The sequence below is a fragment of the Cricetulus griseus genome, chromosome 2 (assembly GCF_003668045.3).
Source record: "Cricetulus griseus strain 17A/GY chromosome 2, alternate assembly CriGri-PICRH-1.0, whole genome shotgun sequence".
Lineage (NCBI taxonomy): Eukaryota > Metazoa > Chordata > Mammalia > Rodentia > Cricetidae > Cricetulus > Cricetulus griseus.
In genome coordinates this window covers 158,364,025-158,379,086 of record NC_048595.1, presented here as the reverse complement: position 1 = coordinate 158,379,086, position 15,062 = coordinate 158,364,025, and the positions used below count along the sequence as shown (strand labels likewise).

General features: G+C 38.8%; 1 protein-coding gene across 4 annotated transcripts in view; it reads right to left on the bottom strand.

Moving 5' to 3' along the window:
- Positions 1–6,090: 6,090 nt before the first annotated feature.
- The window catches only part of Atp6v1h (ATPase H+ transporting V1 subunit H), an 85,374-nt gene continuing 76,402 nt past the window's right edge, over positions 6,091–15,062 (bottom strand). For all 4 annotated transcript variants that reach the window (XM_035440033.1, XM_027398937.2, XM_027398938.2 and 1 more), the window contains one exon: positions 6,091–6,430. In XM_035440033.1, the coding sequence (XP_035295924.1) occupies positions 6,370–6,430 (61 nt within the window). In that variant the 3' untranslated portion in view covers positions 6,091–6,369. The remainder of the gene's footprint in view (positions 6,431–15,062) is intronic.

The window sequence follows — 15,062 nt, the reverse complement described above, 5'->3', positions numbered from 1 at the left end:
ACATCTATGCCCCAAATACGAAAGCAACCACATTTGTAAAACAAACATTACTAAAGTTCAAACCACACATAAAACCACACACACTTATAGTAGGAGACTTCAACACCCCCCTTACACCACTAGACAGGACCACCAGACAGAGACTTAACAAAGAAACAAAGGATCTGACAGAAGTTATGACCCAACTGGGTTTAACAGATATCTATAGAACATTCTATCCAAACACAAAAGAATATACCTTCTTCACAGCGCCACATGGAACCTTCTCAAAAATTGACCACATAGTTGGCAGCAAAGCAAACCTCCACAGTTAACAAAAGAATTGAAATAACCCCCTGTATCTTATCAGACCACCATGCATTAAAGCTAGAATTCAACAGCAATACGAATTGCAGAAAACCTACATTCACGTGGAAAATGAATAACACCCAATTGCACCATTCCTGGGTTGAGGAAGAAATAAAAAAAGAAATTAAAGACTTCCTAGAATTTAATGAGAATGTAGACACAACATACCCAAACTTATGGGACACTCTGAAAGCAGTGCTAAGAGGGAAGTTCATAGCACTAAGTGCCCACATGAAGAAACTGGAGGAAAGTCACATTAGAGAATTGACAGAACAACTGAAAGCTTTAGAGCAAAAAGAAGCAAACACACCAAGGAGGAGTAGACACCAGGAAATAATCAACCTGAGAGCCGAAATCAACAAAGTAGAAACTAGGAAAACAGTACAAAGAATCAATGAAACAAAAAGTTGTTTCTTTGAGAAGATCAATAAGATAGACAAACCTCTTGCCAAACTAACCAAAAGGCAGAGAGAGAGCATGCTAATTAACAAAATCAGAAATGAAAAGGGGGATATAACAACGGACTCTGAGGAAATCCAGAGAATCTTCAAGTCATACTTTGAAAACCTGTACTCCACAAAATTGGAAAATCTAAAGGAAATGGACAGCTTTCTGGATAAATATCACTTACCAAAATTAAATCAAGATCAGATAAACAGTTTAAATCGACCTATAACCCCTAATGAAATAGAAGCAGTCATCAAAAGCCTCCCAACCAAAAAAAGCCCAGGGCCAGATGGCTTCACTGCAGAATTCTACCAGAAATTCAAACAAGAGCTAATTCCAGTACTCCTCAAACTGTTCCGCACAATAGAAGCAGATGGGATATTGCCAAACTCTTTCTACGAGGCTACAATCACTTTGATACCTAAGTCACACAAAGATATGACTAAGAAAGAGAACTGTAGACCGATATCCCTCATGAACATCAATGCTAAAACACTCAATAAAATATTGGCGAACCGAATCCAAGAACATATCAGAAAAATCATCCACCATGATCAAGTAGGCTTCATCCCAGGGATGCAAGGATGGTTCAACATGCGAAAATCCATCAATGTAATCCATCATTTAAACAAACTGAAAAAGAAAAACCACATGATCATCTCACTAGATGCTGAAAAAGCCTTTGACAAAATCCAACATCCCTTCATGATAAAAATCTTGGAGAGAACAGGAATAACAGGAACCTATCTAAACATGATAAACGCAATATACACCAAACCAATAGCCAACATCAAACTAAATGGAAACTCAAAGCGTTTCCTCTAAAATCAGGAACAAGACAAGGCTGTCTACTCTCTCTATATCTCGTCAATATTGTACTTGAAGTTCTAGCTAGAGCTATAAGACAAGAAAAGGGGATCAAAGGGATACAAATTGGAAAGGATGAAGTCAAACGTTCACTATTTGCAGACGATATGATAGTCTACATTAGTGACTCGAAAAACTCTACCAGGGAACTCCTACAGCTGATAACAACTTCAGCAAGGTAGCAGGATACAAAATTAAATCAAAAAAAAATCAGTAGCCTACTATATACAGATGATAAATCCATTGAGAAAGAAATCAGGGAAACATCACCTTTCACAATATCCACAAGGAACATAAAATATCTTGGGGTAATACTAACCAAAAAAGTGAAAGACCTGTACAATAAGAACTTTGAGACTTTAAAGAAAGAAATTAAAGAAGATACCAGAAAATGGAAAGATCTCCCATGCTCTTGGATAGTAGAATCAACATAGTAACAATGGCAATCCTGCCAAAACCAATCTACAGATTCAACACAATCCCCATCAAAATCCCAACACAGTTTCTCACAGACATTGAAAGAAATACTCAACTTTATATGGAAAAACAAAAAACCCAGGATAGCCAAAACAACTCTTTACAATAAAGGATATTCTGGAGGCATCACCATCCCTGACTTTAAGCTCTATTACAGAGCCATGGTTCTGAAAACAGCTTGGTATTGGCACAAAAATAGACAGCTAGACCAATGAAATAGAATTGAAAACCCTGATATTAATCCACACAACTACAAACACCTTATTTTTGACAAAGGTGCTAAATCTATACAATGGAAAAAAGATAGCATCTTCAACAAATGGTGCTGGCACAATTGGATTCGGACATGCAGAAGATTGCATAGATCCACACCTGTCACCATGCACAAAACTTAAGTGCAAATGGATCAAAGATCTCACCATAAATCCATCCACACTGAATCTTCTAGAAGAGAAAGTGGGAATTACCCTTGAACAAATTGGCACAGGAGACTGCTTCCTGAACATTACGCCAGTAGCACAGACATTGAGGTCTGCAATTAACAAATGGGACTTCCTGAAACTGAGAAGCTTCTGCAAGGCAAAGGACACAGTAAGACAAAACGACCACCCACAGAATGGGAAAAGATCTTCACCGATCCCACATCTGACAGAGGGCTGATTTCCAAAATATATAAGGAGCTCAAGAAGCTAGCCACCAAAACACCAAACAATGAAATTAAAAAGTGGGGTGCAGAACTAAATAGAGAATTCTCAACAGAGGAATCTGAAATGGCTGAAAGACACTTAAGAAAGTGCTCAAAATCCTTGGCCATCAGAGAAATGCAACTCAAAACAACTCTGAGATACCACCTCACACCTGTCAGAATGGCTAAAATCAAAAATGCTGGAGAGGATGTGGAGAAAAAGGAACACTCCTCCATTGCTGGTGGGAGTGCGAACTTGTAAGACCACTCTGGAAATCAGTATGGCGGTTGCTCAGAAAAATGGGAATCAGTCTACCTCAAGATCCAGCCATTCCTCTCTTGGGTATATACCCAAATAGTGCATGTTCATACAAGGACACATGTTCAACCATGTTCATAGCAGCATTGTTTGTAATAGCCAGAACCTGGAAACAACCTAGATACCCCTCAACTGAAGAATGGATAGAGAAAATGTGGTACATTTATACAATGGAGTACTACTCAGCAAAAAAAAAGCAATGGAATCTTGAAATTCGAAGGCAAATGGATGGAACTAGAAGAAACCATCCTGAGTGAGGTAACCCAGTCACAAAAAGACAAACATAGTATGTACTCACTCATATATGAATTTTAGACATATCCTCTTCACCAAAGAAACTAGGAAACATGAAGACTCTAAGGGATAAATGGACCCCAGAAATGGGAAGTGGCATGAACTCCTGAGCTAATTTCGAAGATGAGGGTAGGGGAGATGGAGCTGCCACAATAAGAGCAGGAAAAAAGGAGTAGAGGAGAGGAAATGGAGGAGCAGAAATATTGAGTCGGGGGAAGAATAGAGGAGAGAGAGCAAGATGAGAGATACCATATTATCCACTATAGGTCCGAGAAGAGATCTGGAACTAGGGAGATCTCCAGAGACCCACAAGGATCTGACAATCCAGGCAATGGTGGAAAGGATAACCTAAAAGCCCTTCCCCTAAAATGAGATTGATGACTACTCTTTATGCCATCCTAGAGCCCTCATCCAGTGGCTGATGGAAGCAGAGACAGACATCCACAGATATACACTGAGCTGAAATCTGGAATTTAGCTGAAGAGAGGCAGGAATGAAGATCGAAGGGGTCTGGACCAGGTTGGAGAAACCCACAGAAACAGTTGGCCTGAACAAGGGGGAGCACATCAACCCCAGATGCTGTCTGGGAGGCCAGTACAAGACTGATCCAGACCCCTGAACATGGATGTCAATAAAGAGGACTGTGCACTCCAGGGAGCCTCTGGTAGTGGATTAGTATTTTTCCCTGGTGTAAGAAGGGACTTTGAAACACCATCCCACGTGAAGGGATACACTCTGGCCCTGGATACATGGGAAAGTGCCCAGGCCCAGCACAGGAAGATTTGGTGGACTTTGCAGAGCCCCTGTTGAGGGCCCTACCCTGCCTGGGGAGTGGAGGGTGAATGGGGTGGGTGGTAGGTTGAGGGTGGGGGAGGAGGGATGGGGGTGAGGGGAGGGAGAGGGAGCAGGGACTTACATGTGTAACAAGCTTGTTCCCTAACTTGAACTAATAAAAAAAATTACACCTAATGATATTCTACTCTGCTATACTCATAGATCAGTGCCTTATTCAGCCATCATCAGAGAAGCTTCCTCCCACAGTAGATGGGAAGAAACACAGAGACCCACAGCTACACATCATACACAAACACACACACACACACACACACACACAGAGAGAGAGAGAGAGAGAGAGAGAGAGAGAGAGAGAGAGAGAGAGAGAGAGAGAGAGAGAGAGAGACTGACAGACACTCACCATGGAACACTCAGTCCTAAATCTTTCCCCTTGGAGCTCAGAGAACCCCAAGGAAGAGAAAGAAAAGAGTGTAAGAGCCAGAGGAGATGGAAGACACCAGGAGAAAAGGGCTGTATGAATCAACTAAGCACAGATCATAGGCACTCATGGAGACTGAAGCAGCAAGCACAGGGCCTGTGTGTCTGGCACCAGGTCTTTTGTGTATATATTATAGCTTTCAGTTTAGTGCTTTTATGGGACTACTCTGTGATGGGGATGTCCTTCTGTATACATGTTTCTCTTATTTGTTGATGAGTAAAACAGTGTTTGGTTAATAGATGCAGGAAGATAGACGGGACTGGGAGATGAGAATTCTGGGAAAGGAAGGCAGAGAGAAATGGTGAAGAGACACCATGTAGAGACATCATGTAGATTCCCGGATGATAGGACACATCAGGTGTTCTCCAGTAAGATAAGGCCATGTAGAAATACATAGATAGTAGTTATGGGTTAATAATTAAGACAGAGCTAGCCAATAAGAAGATGTTTATTTGGGGCTGAGAAAGGCAGCAGAACCTGGCAGGGCAAGAAACTCTAGCAATACCTGAGTATTTGAAAAAGTGGGTCTCTGAGTCTTGTGCTTACTTCTAAGCTCTTTTCTGTCTGTTGGTTTACCTTGTTCAACTTCAATGTGATGGTTTTTACCTTATAGTTTAGCTTGTTAAAAAAAAACCAAATAAACATCTTTTTATTGTCTAAAAGAAGAAATATAAAAAGCCTAACAAAAATTTATCCAGGGTTTTAAAATTTTTCTAATTACATAGTCATTTATTGTGTAACAGACTGCATATACATGATAATCCCATAAAATCACAATGGAGCTTAAATGCCCTACACAAAGGGATGTTATTGCTGTCTTGATTAATACAGCAGCACACGGCCTTGCTCACCTATGATGCCCCACAAGAGTAAAGTGCTGACTCATAGCAGTGTAAACATGAAACACAATTATGTACAGTACACAAAACTAATAGTGGTTACCAAACAATCATGGTACCTATTTATTTGCTACTTTTGTCACTATATTAAAGTGCATTCCTTCTACTTATCACCATCTTCACTGTCTCCATTGCACTAAGAAGACAGGTCAATAGACTGATTTTTGACCATGAAAGTGATAATGTGAGGTTTGCACAATGACTAATTGCCTAAAGATGTAATTCTCAGGACATACATTTTATTACATGATGAAATGCCATATAGGTGGAGAAAGGGAGGTGAGAGAGGGGGAGGAGGGGGGGGAGGGAAGGAGGGAAGAAAAGAGGGGAGAGGGAGGGAGAGAGAATATCAGTGATTATTTCAAAACATTTACTTGCCATCATTACTTGGGAATAATTCTCCTAATTTTGATTTGAAATAGCATAATAAAAAACTTTTATTAAAAGTCCACATAAGAAATAACCAAAATGAAAGAACATGTTTGGAGTGAGAATCCTTTAATTATATTTATTTCCAGAGAACAATAAATACAGAAATTATAAGCAATGTAAGTAACGGTAATATTTCCCTAGATACAGACAGCACCTACTTTTATACAACTTAATAAGCAAACACCTTTATTCCCCCAGGAATTACCACTACAAAAAGCTATACAACAGAAATTATCATTAAATTAAAAACTATTCATTTTTGACCCTAAGGACTGAGGTTCTCACTCCAGTGGTCCATCGGAGGTGCAGAAAAGCTGGAGAGGTCAGCTCAGCTCCGGGCAGCAGCAGTCTGAGGCTGCTCTGACTGGAGCTGTTTGCCAAGATATTCCCTAGAAAACAAGAACATGGTAGTATGGCAAATTAGAACTTCAATACAGAAAATCACTGTCGAGATTCAAAACTTATTAATAAAATAACCCCTGGAACCTATCTATACTTTCCCACATTTCAAAAGCTTATGTGCTACAAGAATGCTACCTAATTTCACATACAAACAAGTTATGGACCACACAGATAGTAGTTCTTCACAAAATGTCATTGGGACAGTAGACTTCCCTGTTTACATGAAGAGCTTACTACTACACCTGCAGTCTGAGTTTAGCAACAAACCTATGATTCCAAGGAGCTTCATACAGGAAAATCAAATTTCTTAGTGTTAGAAAACATATACATATATAACCTAGAGTGAACACAGGGGCAATGAAAATAAACCCTGGCAATAACATCAAGAGTCAGAACTCTTAACAGGAGCGAGCATACTCTACTACACATTAGTACAGCCTTAAACCTACACAAAGACCACAAAGATCCACAGCTATCACAGGGGCTAAGGAACAGTTTTCTCATTCTACAAAGGGGGCAAGTGACTTAGACTGATGGTCTCCAAACTGTTTAGATCCTTTATGAATCTAACAGTTTGGACATGGAGGTACAAGCCTACTATCACAGCACTCAGTAGGCTGAGGCAGAAAAACTAAGTTCAAAGCCAGCTTGAGCTACATGTCATTTTTAAGTTATATGTGAGAAAAGAAACTGAACCTACAATATGTGTATACAGCTTAAAAATCACACATAGAAACCACTGAGACAGAGTGTGTGGGTTTATTCTTTATCCCCCACAAGAACTGCCCCCAACTTTTTTTTTTTTTTTTACAATCAACTAATAAGGAAAAGAAACTATTTTAAAAGACTGCTAGATTTTTATTTCCACCAGTAAAAAAGAAAACAGCTTGCTTGCTTAAGTTTGGAATCAGGAGATGGGTTTGCACTTGAAGTCCCTCCTACCACAATCATTCTGAGACTAGAGGGCACATGTTTCTGCAAGGACTAAAGCAGACACTGTGTGAGGCACTTGGCCCAACAAGGGAGTCCAGGGCCATCCTGCATCAATTGGTTACTCAATTACTTCTTTTGTGAGCATCACCAGGAAACAATCTTTGGGTACCATATAAAAGTGCTTTGTTGTAGGTTTTTGCCCTAAGTTGAGTGTTCTTAAAACTGACTCATTGATTTGGGGTATTAAAGCATGTATTATTCTTATGGTCAAAGAACTACAGAATGCTTACAATGAGGTTATTATTTCCAACAAAGAGTAAGCAATGTCTAATGTACATGAAGGCAGAGTCACAGGCATGACTTTGTAAGAGCTTGTGCTGAGGTCTTCACAATCACAAGTGTCACTGCACCCAGGTCAGAGGGAAAGTACATCCTCTGATGGCCCAGTGGGGTCTATTGTAACTGGGACACACAAAGAACAATGTCACAACAGGTTTGAATAGTCTTTCATTTATTTGCCCAGAAGTCTTCTCTGGTTGATACAAAATATCCTATTTGGTGGCTGTTGGATCACTTTGGGAGCAGCACCATCCTGAGTGACACTGGTAGTGCAATATTAGGCTCAATAATTCTCAAGTGACCTTCTGTCTGCTTTTGATCTCTTCAGTCATGTAAGCTTAGCTACTGATATGACATGAAAGAAGGGAGCTACAGCAGTAGAAGTCCTGCAATATTCTCTAAAATAGCCAGGTAGTGGCCCAGAAGCGGCAGAAACAACTAAGAAAAGCAGAAGTAAAAAGAAGGCAAGAGAGGCTTGAAAACTGAAGTTAAAGAACAAAAGGCTGTTAAGAGTGAAGGACAAGAAACTAAAGGCCCTGGCTGTTGGCAGAATTCTAAAGACCGCCCAGCCATGATGGTCAAGGATCAGGACACTTCCTTGGCTGCACAAGGTTTTAACACCACCATGGGGCTAAAGGGCCCCACAGCCCAATTCAAAGCTGCAACGTGAGGTGTCTGTGCTGTTGCTTGCAGTTATCTGTAGTTGCCACCAACTGCTGCCAGAAACCAAAGATGACAAAAGCTTCTCCTCACCTGCCCCCAATTCCCATGTGGGGAGAGTAAAGGACCCCAGCCAGCTGACTGTAGCAAAGTAAGAGAATACTAAAGTATAGTAAAGGCAAATTATTTTGACAAGCTCACACACAGCTTTCTCTTTGCTCCTTTCCTGTGCCCATTTGCCATCAGGCACAGACCACAAATAAAAAAGACACTCTGTTCCTACTTCTCTCATTTGTTCAAACACATAAGGTGCCTAAGAATCACTCACTGGGTTCATGACCTGGGGGAGTGACACAGAGGTCAACTCCCTGAACATGGTGGTGCATACAGAAACGGGAAGATCTCCAAGCATTTGAGGCAAGTCTTCTCTGCCTAGAGTTACATGCCAGCAAAGGCATGTAACTTCTCAAAAGAAGAAAACTCAATCTATCAATGCTTCCTTTCCTGTCTGCTGAGTTTTTATTGTTCAGGATTTGGGGAAGGATTATAACATGACAGGATCTCATGAAGGCATCTGAGTCTGCCGAGCAATACCCAGTATAGCCACACCCCGTACAAGGGGAATGTTAGTAGGCCTTCCCATGAGGGTCTCCTGCAGGTTGTTCATAGCTACTTTATGTCACAATTAAGTGTCATGTCTTCACAGTATACTTAGTTACTTAAAGGGACATTTTTCTTAAAAAAAAAAAAAAAAACTTGAAGATACTATGACAGTTTTTAAAATGGATTCAAAATTTTAAAATATTTTTAATTTTTTGAGAATATCATACAATGTATTTTGATCATATTCACCCTCCCACTCCTCTCTCAATTCCTCCCAGACCCACCTCTGCCTCCCCACTCCCCCAACTTCCTGTTCTCTTTTCTTCAATAACCCACTGAGTCCAAGATGTTCTGCCTACACACTCCCATGTTGGGGGTTGGGGGAACATCTGACCAGAAGGGTTGGCTGACCTACTAGGGTCCATATCCTGAAAAGATCCCAACACTGCAGAAGCCATCGACTGTCCATGTTTCTCAGTTGGGGTGGAAGGTCAAGGGTGGAGGATCATGAAGAGTCTCACCCTGCCATCATATGCCACAATGTTGACTAGTAAGGAACAGAGTCTTCTGAAGACAACCAGACCTCTGTATTCATGCATTCACAGCATCTGTGGCTGCTTCCACAGAAACTTTTTAAATACAATTTTTAATTTTTAATTACAAGTATGTCTACCCACCATAGGTGCTAGAAACTGAGCTTAAGTCCTTTCAGAGGGCAGCACATATTCTTCACTGTTCAGCTGTCTCTCTAGCCCTGCTATGGCAGTTTTGAACACACTAATTTCACCTATATAATTTGAAACACACAGCAACATCAGCTACACAATTTAATGCCAGGAAAATCAAATTTTCTCTATAACTGAGCCAGAATTATTATGTACTTCTCACCATTTACCTATCCTGTTTGGGGAATGAAGTTGGAATAAATACGTTAACAAAATGTTCTTCTCTGGATGTATAAAAGGAAATTTTGTCTTGGACAACAATCTTTATAGATTGTTGTAATGCAAAAATGTTTTATGGAGTCTTTTTATTGCTAGATTGCTATAATTTAATCATAAATTGTGTGATTTCTCAAGCTTTTATAATGATTTTTATTTGTTTGTTTGTTTGTTTGTTTGTTTGTTTAGATAGAGTATCATAACCTTGGCTGTCCTCAGATTTGCTATATAGACCAGGCTAACATCAAACTCAGAGATTTGCCTGGTTCTTCCCTCTGCTCCCAGCATCCAGGGCTGACATTAAAAAGATGTGTATATAATGATTTTTTTCATAAATATGTGGGTGTTTTGCCTGCACATAAGTCTGTATATCACATGTGTGCCTGGTGCCTGTGGAGGCCAGAAGAAGTTGTTGGATCCCCTGGAACTTAAGTTATAGATATTGTGAGCTACCATGAGGGTGTTGGGAATCAAACTCTGGTCCTCTAGAAGAGCAGGCAGTGCTCTAAACTGCTGAGCTACCTCTCCAGGAATTATACCAATTTTAAACACTAAACATAAAGCACATTTCTAGGACTGTTTAAATTAAAAAAGCTAAGTATGGTATAGTCAAAAAAAATCTACAATATTTTAAAATCTCATCCCAGGAAAAGTAGTTTAAACAACACATCATCACCTGCTATATACTAAATACTGTCCTAACTGCTTAACATAGATTTTTCTCTTCTTCTTTGGATACAGTCTCATCATGTTGCCCAGGCTAACCTCTTGATCCTCCCAGCTGAAGCTAAAGATATTCACCTCATCACCTATCCTGTCATACATTTTCTTTCTCTTCACAGAAATATTCATAAAGGATGCAGGTAAATCCATATTTTTGGAGATGAGTATCTACTAGATGATGGCAATGGTTACTGTCATAAGCTTCAGATAACTAGTTAGTGATGACAAGTGTCTGTACTCGATCCTGTTTCATTTTATTATTCACAGTTCTATTTCATGCTACAGTATTCCAGCTCTCATGGGTAGAGAGAATACTGTAAGCTATGAGAATGAAGGGCTTAAGAACCTCTTAACATGAAGCCTCGATATTTTCTCAAATATATTTTCATAATTCATAGCTATTTCCTTTCCTAGTAGCTCCAACTTCAAAGATTAAAGGATTAGCAGAATCTCTAAAAAGGAGAACTAAAAAGCCAGTGAACTAAAAAGCCAGTGATTCTGAAAAAAGCCTAATTATACCAAAATAGTCTCTAGAAATCCTAATAAACAAAATTGTGTACTTAAAAAGCCAGCAGAAAGGATTTGTAAATGTTTGCACCACTTGTACCACAAAAAAATAATGTTTAAGGTAATAAACTAAATATGCTGATTTTATCATTATATAATATAAACATGAACTGAAAACATATGTAGACCATAAATACACAGATGGCAAGTCAATAAGAAACAAAAATCAATCCTCAGAATATAGTTAAGGCAGTTCTAAGAGGAGAATTAACAGCTATAAAATCTATACTACAAACTCAAAAAGTCCTTAAATAAATAATTTTAATGATGTACCTCAATTTCCTAGAAAAACAAGAACCCAAATCTAAAAGCAGTAGATAGGAAGAACAGGAAGATCAGAGCAGGAATGAATAAAATGGAGAATAAAAGAAATATGTGTGTGTGTGTGTGTGTGTGTGTGTGTGTGTGTGTGTGTGTGTGTGTGTGTGTGTGTGTGAGACTGTTTGGAGAAGAAGAATAAAAAACAATATTGACAAATCCCTGGCCAAACTGGCCAAAGGAAAGAGAAAGTACAAACTAATGAAATTAGAGATAAAGGAGGACATCACTACAGATTTCAGTGAAATAGAAAGAAGCCTTAAGAGAGAATTTTGAAAACAAAGCAAACAATAAAATAAAGCAAAATAGAGTATACAAATGAAATGAATAAAGGCCTAGACACATATAACCTATGAAAATTAAAAAGATGAGCTGGAGAGATGGCTCAGCAGTTAAGAGCACTGACTGCTCTTCCAGATATCCTGAGTTCAATTCCCAGCAACCACACAGTGGCTCACAACCATCCGTTATGAGATCTGGTGCCCTCTTCTGGTGTAGAGATACACATGGAAGCAGAATGTTGTATACATAATAAATAAATAAAATCTTTTTTAAAAAAAGATGAAAACAACCTACATCCACAATGAGAAATGATACTGAAGCAGTTAATAAAAGTACAGGACAAGACAGACTCACTGCTTAGTTCTATCACACATCTAAGAAAGATCTAACATCAAAACTTAAAACATAGAGAAGGAATATCACTAAAGTCATTCTATTAAATTAGCACTGCCCTTCCAGATAAAGATCCTTAAAAAAGTACAAATAGCAATGAAGAATGGCTTAGTGGATAAGAGCAATTGCTTCTCTTCCAGAGGACCCAAGGTGGGTTTCCCAGTACCCATTATCAGATAGCTTACAATACTGTAACTTTAATTCCAGAAGATCTGATGTCCTATTTTGACTTCCAGCATGTACGTGCGTGCGTGTGCATGCGCGCGCGCGCACACACACACACACACACACACACACACACACACACAATGCTCCCTGCAAAATTAATATAAATTAGGATTAGACAGAACATACATCAACATAGTCAAAGCTATGTATTACAGTGCCATTACACTTAGATAGTAAAAAACCTGAAAGCATTTCCTTTAAAATCTGGACAAGACAAGGATGTTTACTCCATTTTTATAGTGCTTGAAGTCTTAGCTAAAGCACTAAGACAAGATAAAAATGTAGAAGGGATACAGACAGGAAAATAAAGTCCAAAATATCCTTATTTCCAGATGAAAGGTCTTACAGACTTCACCAGAAAACTTTTCTATCTGATAAACATTTTCAGTAAAATTCCAGGATACGAAACAGACATACAAATGGGCAACTAATATTTTTAAAATGGTCTACATTTTTACATCCACAAAGAAAATGCAAATTAAAACTATTCTGAGATTCTGTTACCCCAGATACAATGGCTTTCATCAAAACAAACCAACACAAATGACAAATGATAGTGAGAATGGAGGGTTGGTGGAGTGTTAAACAGATATAACCACGAAGAACTCAGTATGAAAGCTTCTCAGAAGCAGAACCACCATATGACTCAGACACATTCCTGAGGATATATTCAAAGTTCTCTATCTCCTACCAGTGATTATTGCTGTTCTACTCACAATAGCAAGGAAAAGAATAATTCAAATGTGATGGATCTATACAACATTATTTAGCAGTAAAGAAATTAAAATTTTCAGAAAAATAGTTGCATCTGAAAAAGTAAAGTAACCCATACTCAGAAAGATAAATACTACATGTGTTCTCTCATATGTGTATCCTAGCTTTCAATTTATGTATGGGTAAAATGTAGGTATGAGCATCATACAGGTCATGAAATTACAAAGGTGCCCAAGACAGGAGACAGAGATGTTTTGGGGAAGAGTTGGGGGTGTGATAGAATACATATGACAAAACAAAGCAGTGTGGGGGTGATAGAACACATATGACAAAACAAAGCAGCTCTACTCAGTATAGAAGCATACAAGAGGGGGAGAAAGGGGAGAAGATGGGGTAAAGAAAATCAACCAAAACAATTATGTATAAAATGCTATCATCAAGGGCACATGCCCTTTTCCACAGCAAAGAAGTAGGTACATGTTTCCTTGTCTACCACAGGGTACACAGCCAAGCTTTCCTCCCCAAACCTAACTACTGACAGCAGTAAGCTTAGCTGCCAGAATACTGGACCCCTGAGTAGTTCTAATTCTGGACTGCCTAACCCCACACTTTTTTGTGTGTGAGAAAGAAAAAGTGAGAAAGTCACTAAGATCTTGATTAAGTTAGGATTAGGCCAGGCATGGTTGTGCACACTCGATCTCAGCACTCAGGAGATAGAAGGCAGGCAGATCTCTATGAGTTAGAGAAGAGCTTTACTTACACACAGTGAGTGCCAGGCCACCAGGGTTACAGCAAGACCCTGACTCAAAATACATAATAAATAATAAATAAATAAATAAATAAATAAATAAATAAATAAATAAAGGTCCTTCTGAGTTTCTGCTATGTCAATAGTTGTCCTATCTTCTTTGAACTACACTTTAAATATTTATGCTAGATATACACTAGAAAGTATACACTTGGGAATAAAATATATTGAGCTAACAGTTTAACTACAAGCAAACAAATCCAGACAGACATAAAAGATTTCTGATTTTTTTCTGATAGTTAAAATCTGAAACTCCACTTGGAGGCCTATTTTAACATGCAACAGATTAGACCTCACTCTCTCCTGGGAAATAGCAATAATCTTTACCCTGGTAAGCAGAAGGGCTACCTTGAGATCTACCAGGCCAGACCAACAAAATAACATTCACTATCAATAATATAGAAAACCTTGTGTTCCCTTGAAAATGGTCAGAAAGGTTAAAATAAATTATGATTTTGTAGATATACTACAGACTCCAAATGATAATATAATATAGTTTATGTGAAGATTAAGGAAAGAGAACAAAGACATACAACTGCAACAACGTTGCCAAAGTGGACAACTTGTTTTCATATCACCTTAAAAAAAGTTGGTTTCTGATAAAATATTTAATGTTTATAAAAGCATAACATATGCACAAATTGTTCTGCAAAGCACTGGTTATTGACAAAAACTTATTTAGGGACATAGATATGGTGGCTCATACCTATGATTCCAACATTAAGTAATCTGAAGCATGAGGGAAGCTAAAAATCTGAGACCATGTAGTAGTCACTAGATAGTAACTTCTAGGACAACCTGAGCTAAAGTGTAAGACCCAGTCCCTAAATAAATAGTTTGATGAAGGGAAAAAGATTTATTTTAAAAAAAATTATTAACTTTATTTATTTCACGTCCCCACTGCAGTCCCTTCCCTCATCTCCTCCCATTCCTTCCTCTACCTCCCTTCCAACTGCCCCCATTCATTCCTCCTCTTTTTCTGTCCAGAAAGGGGGCAGGCCTTTCATGGTATATCAAGTTGCAGTAAGACTAAGCACTTCTCCTTGTATTAAGGCTGGGCAAGACAACTCGGTTATATAAGCAATAGGATCCTAAACCAGCAAAAGAGTA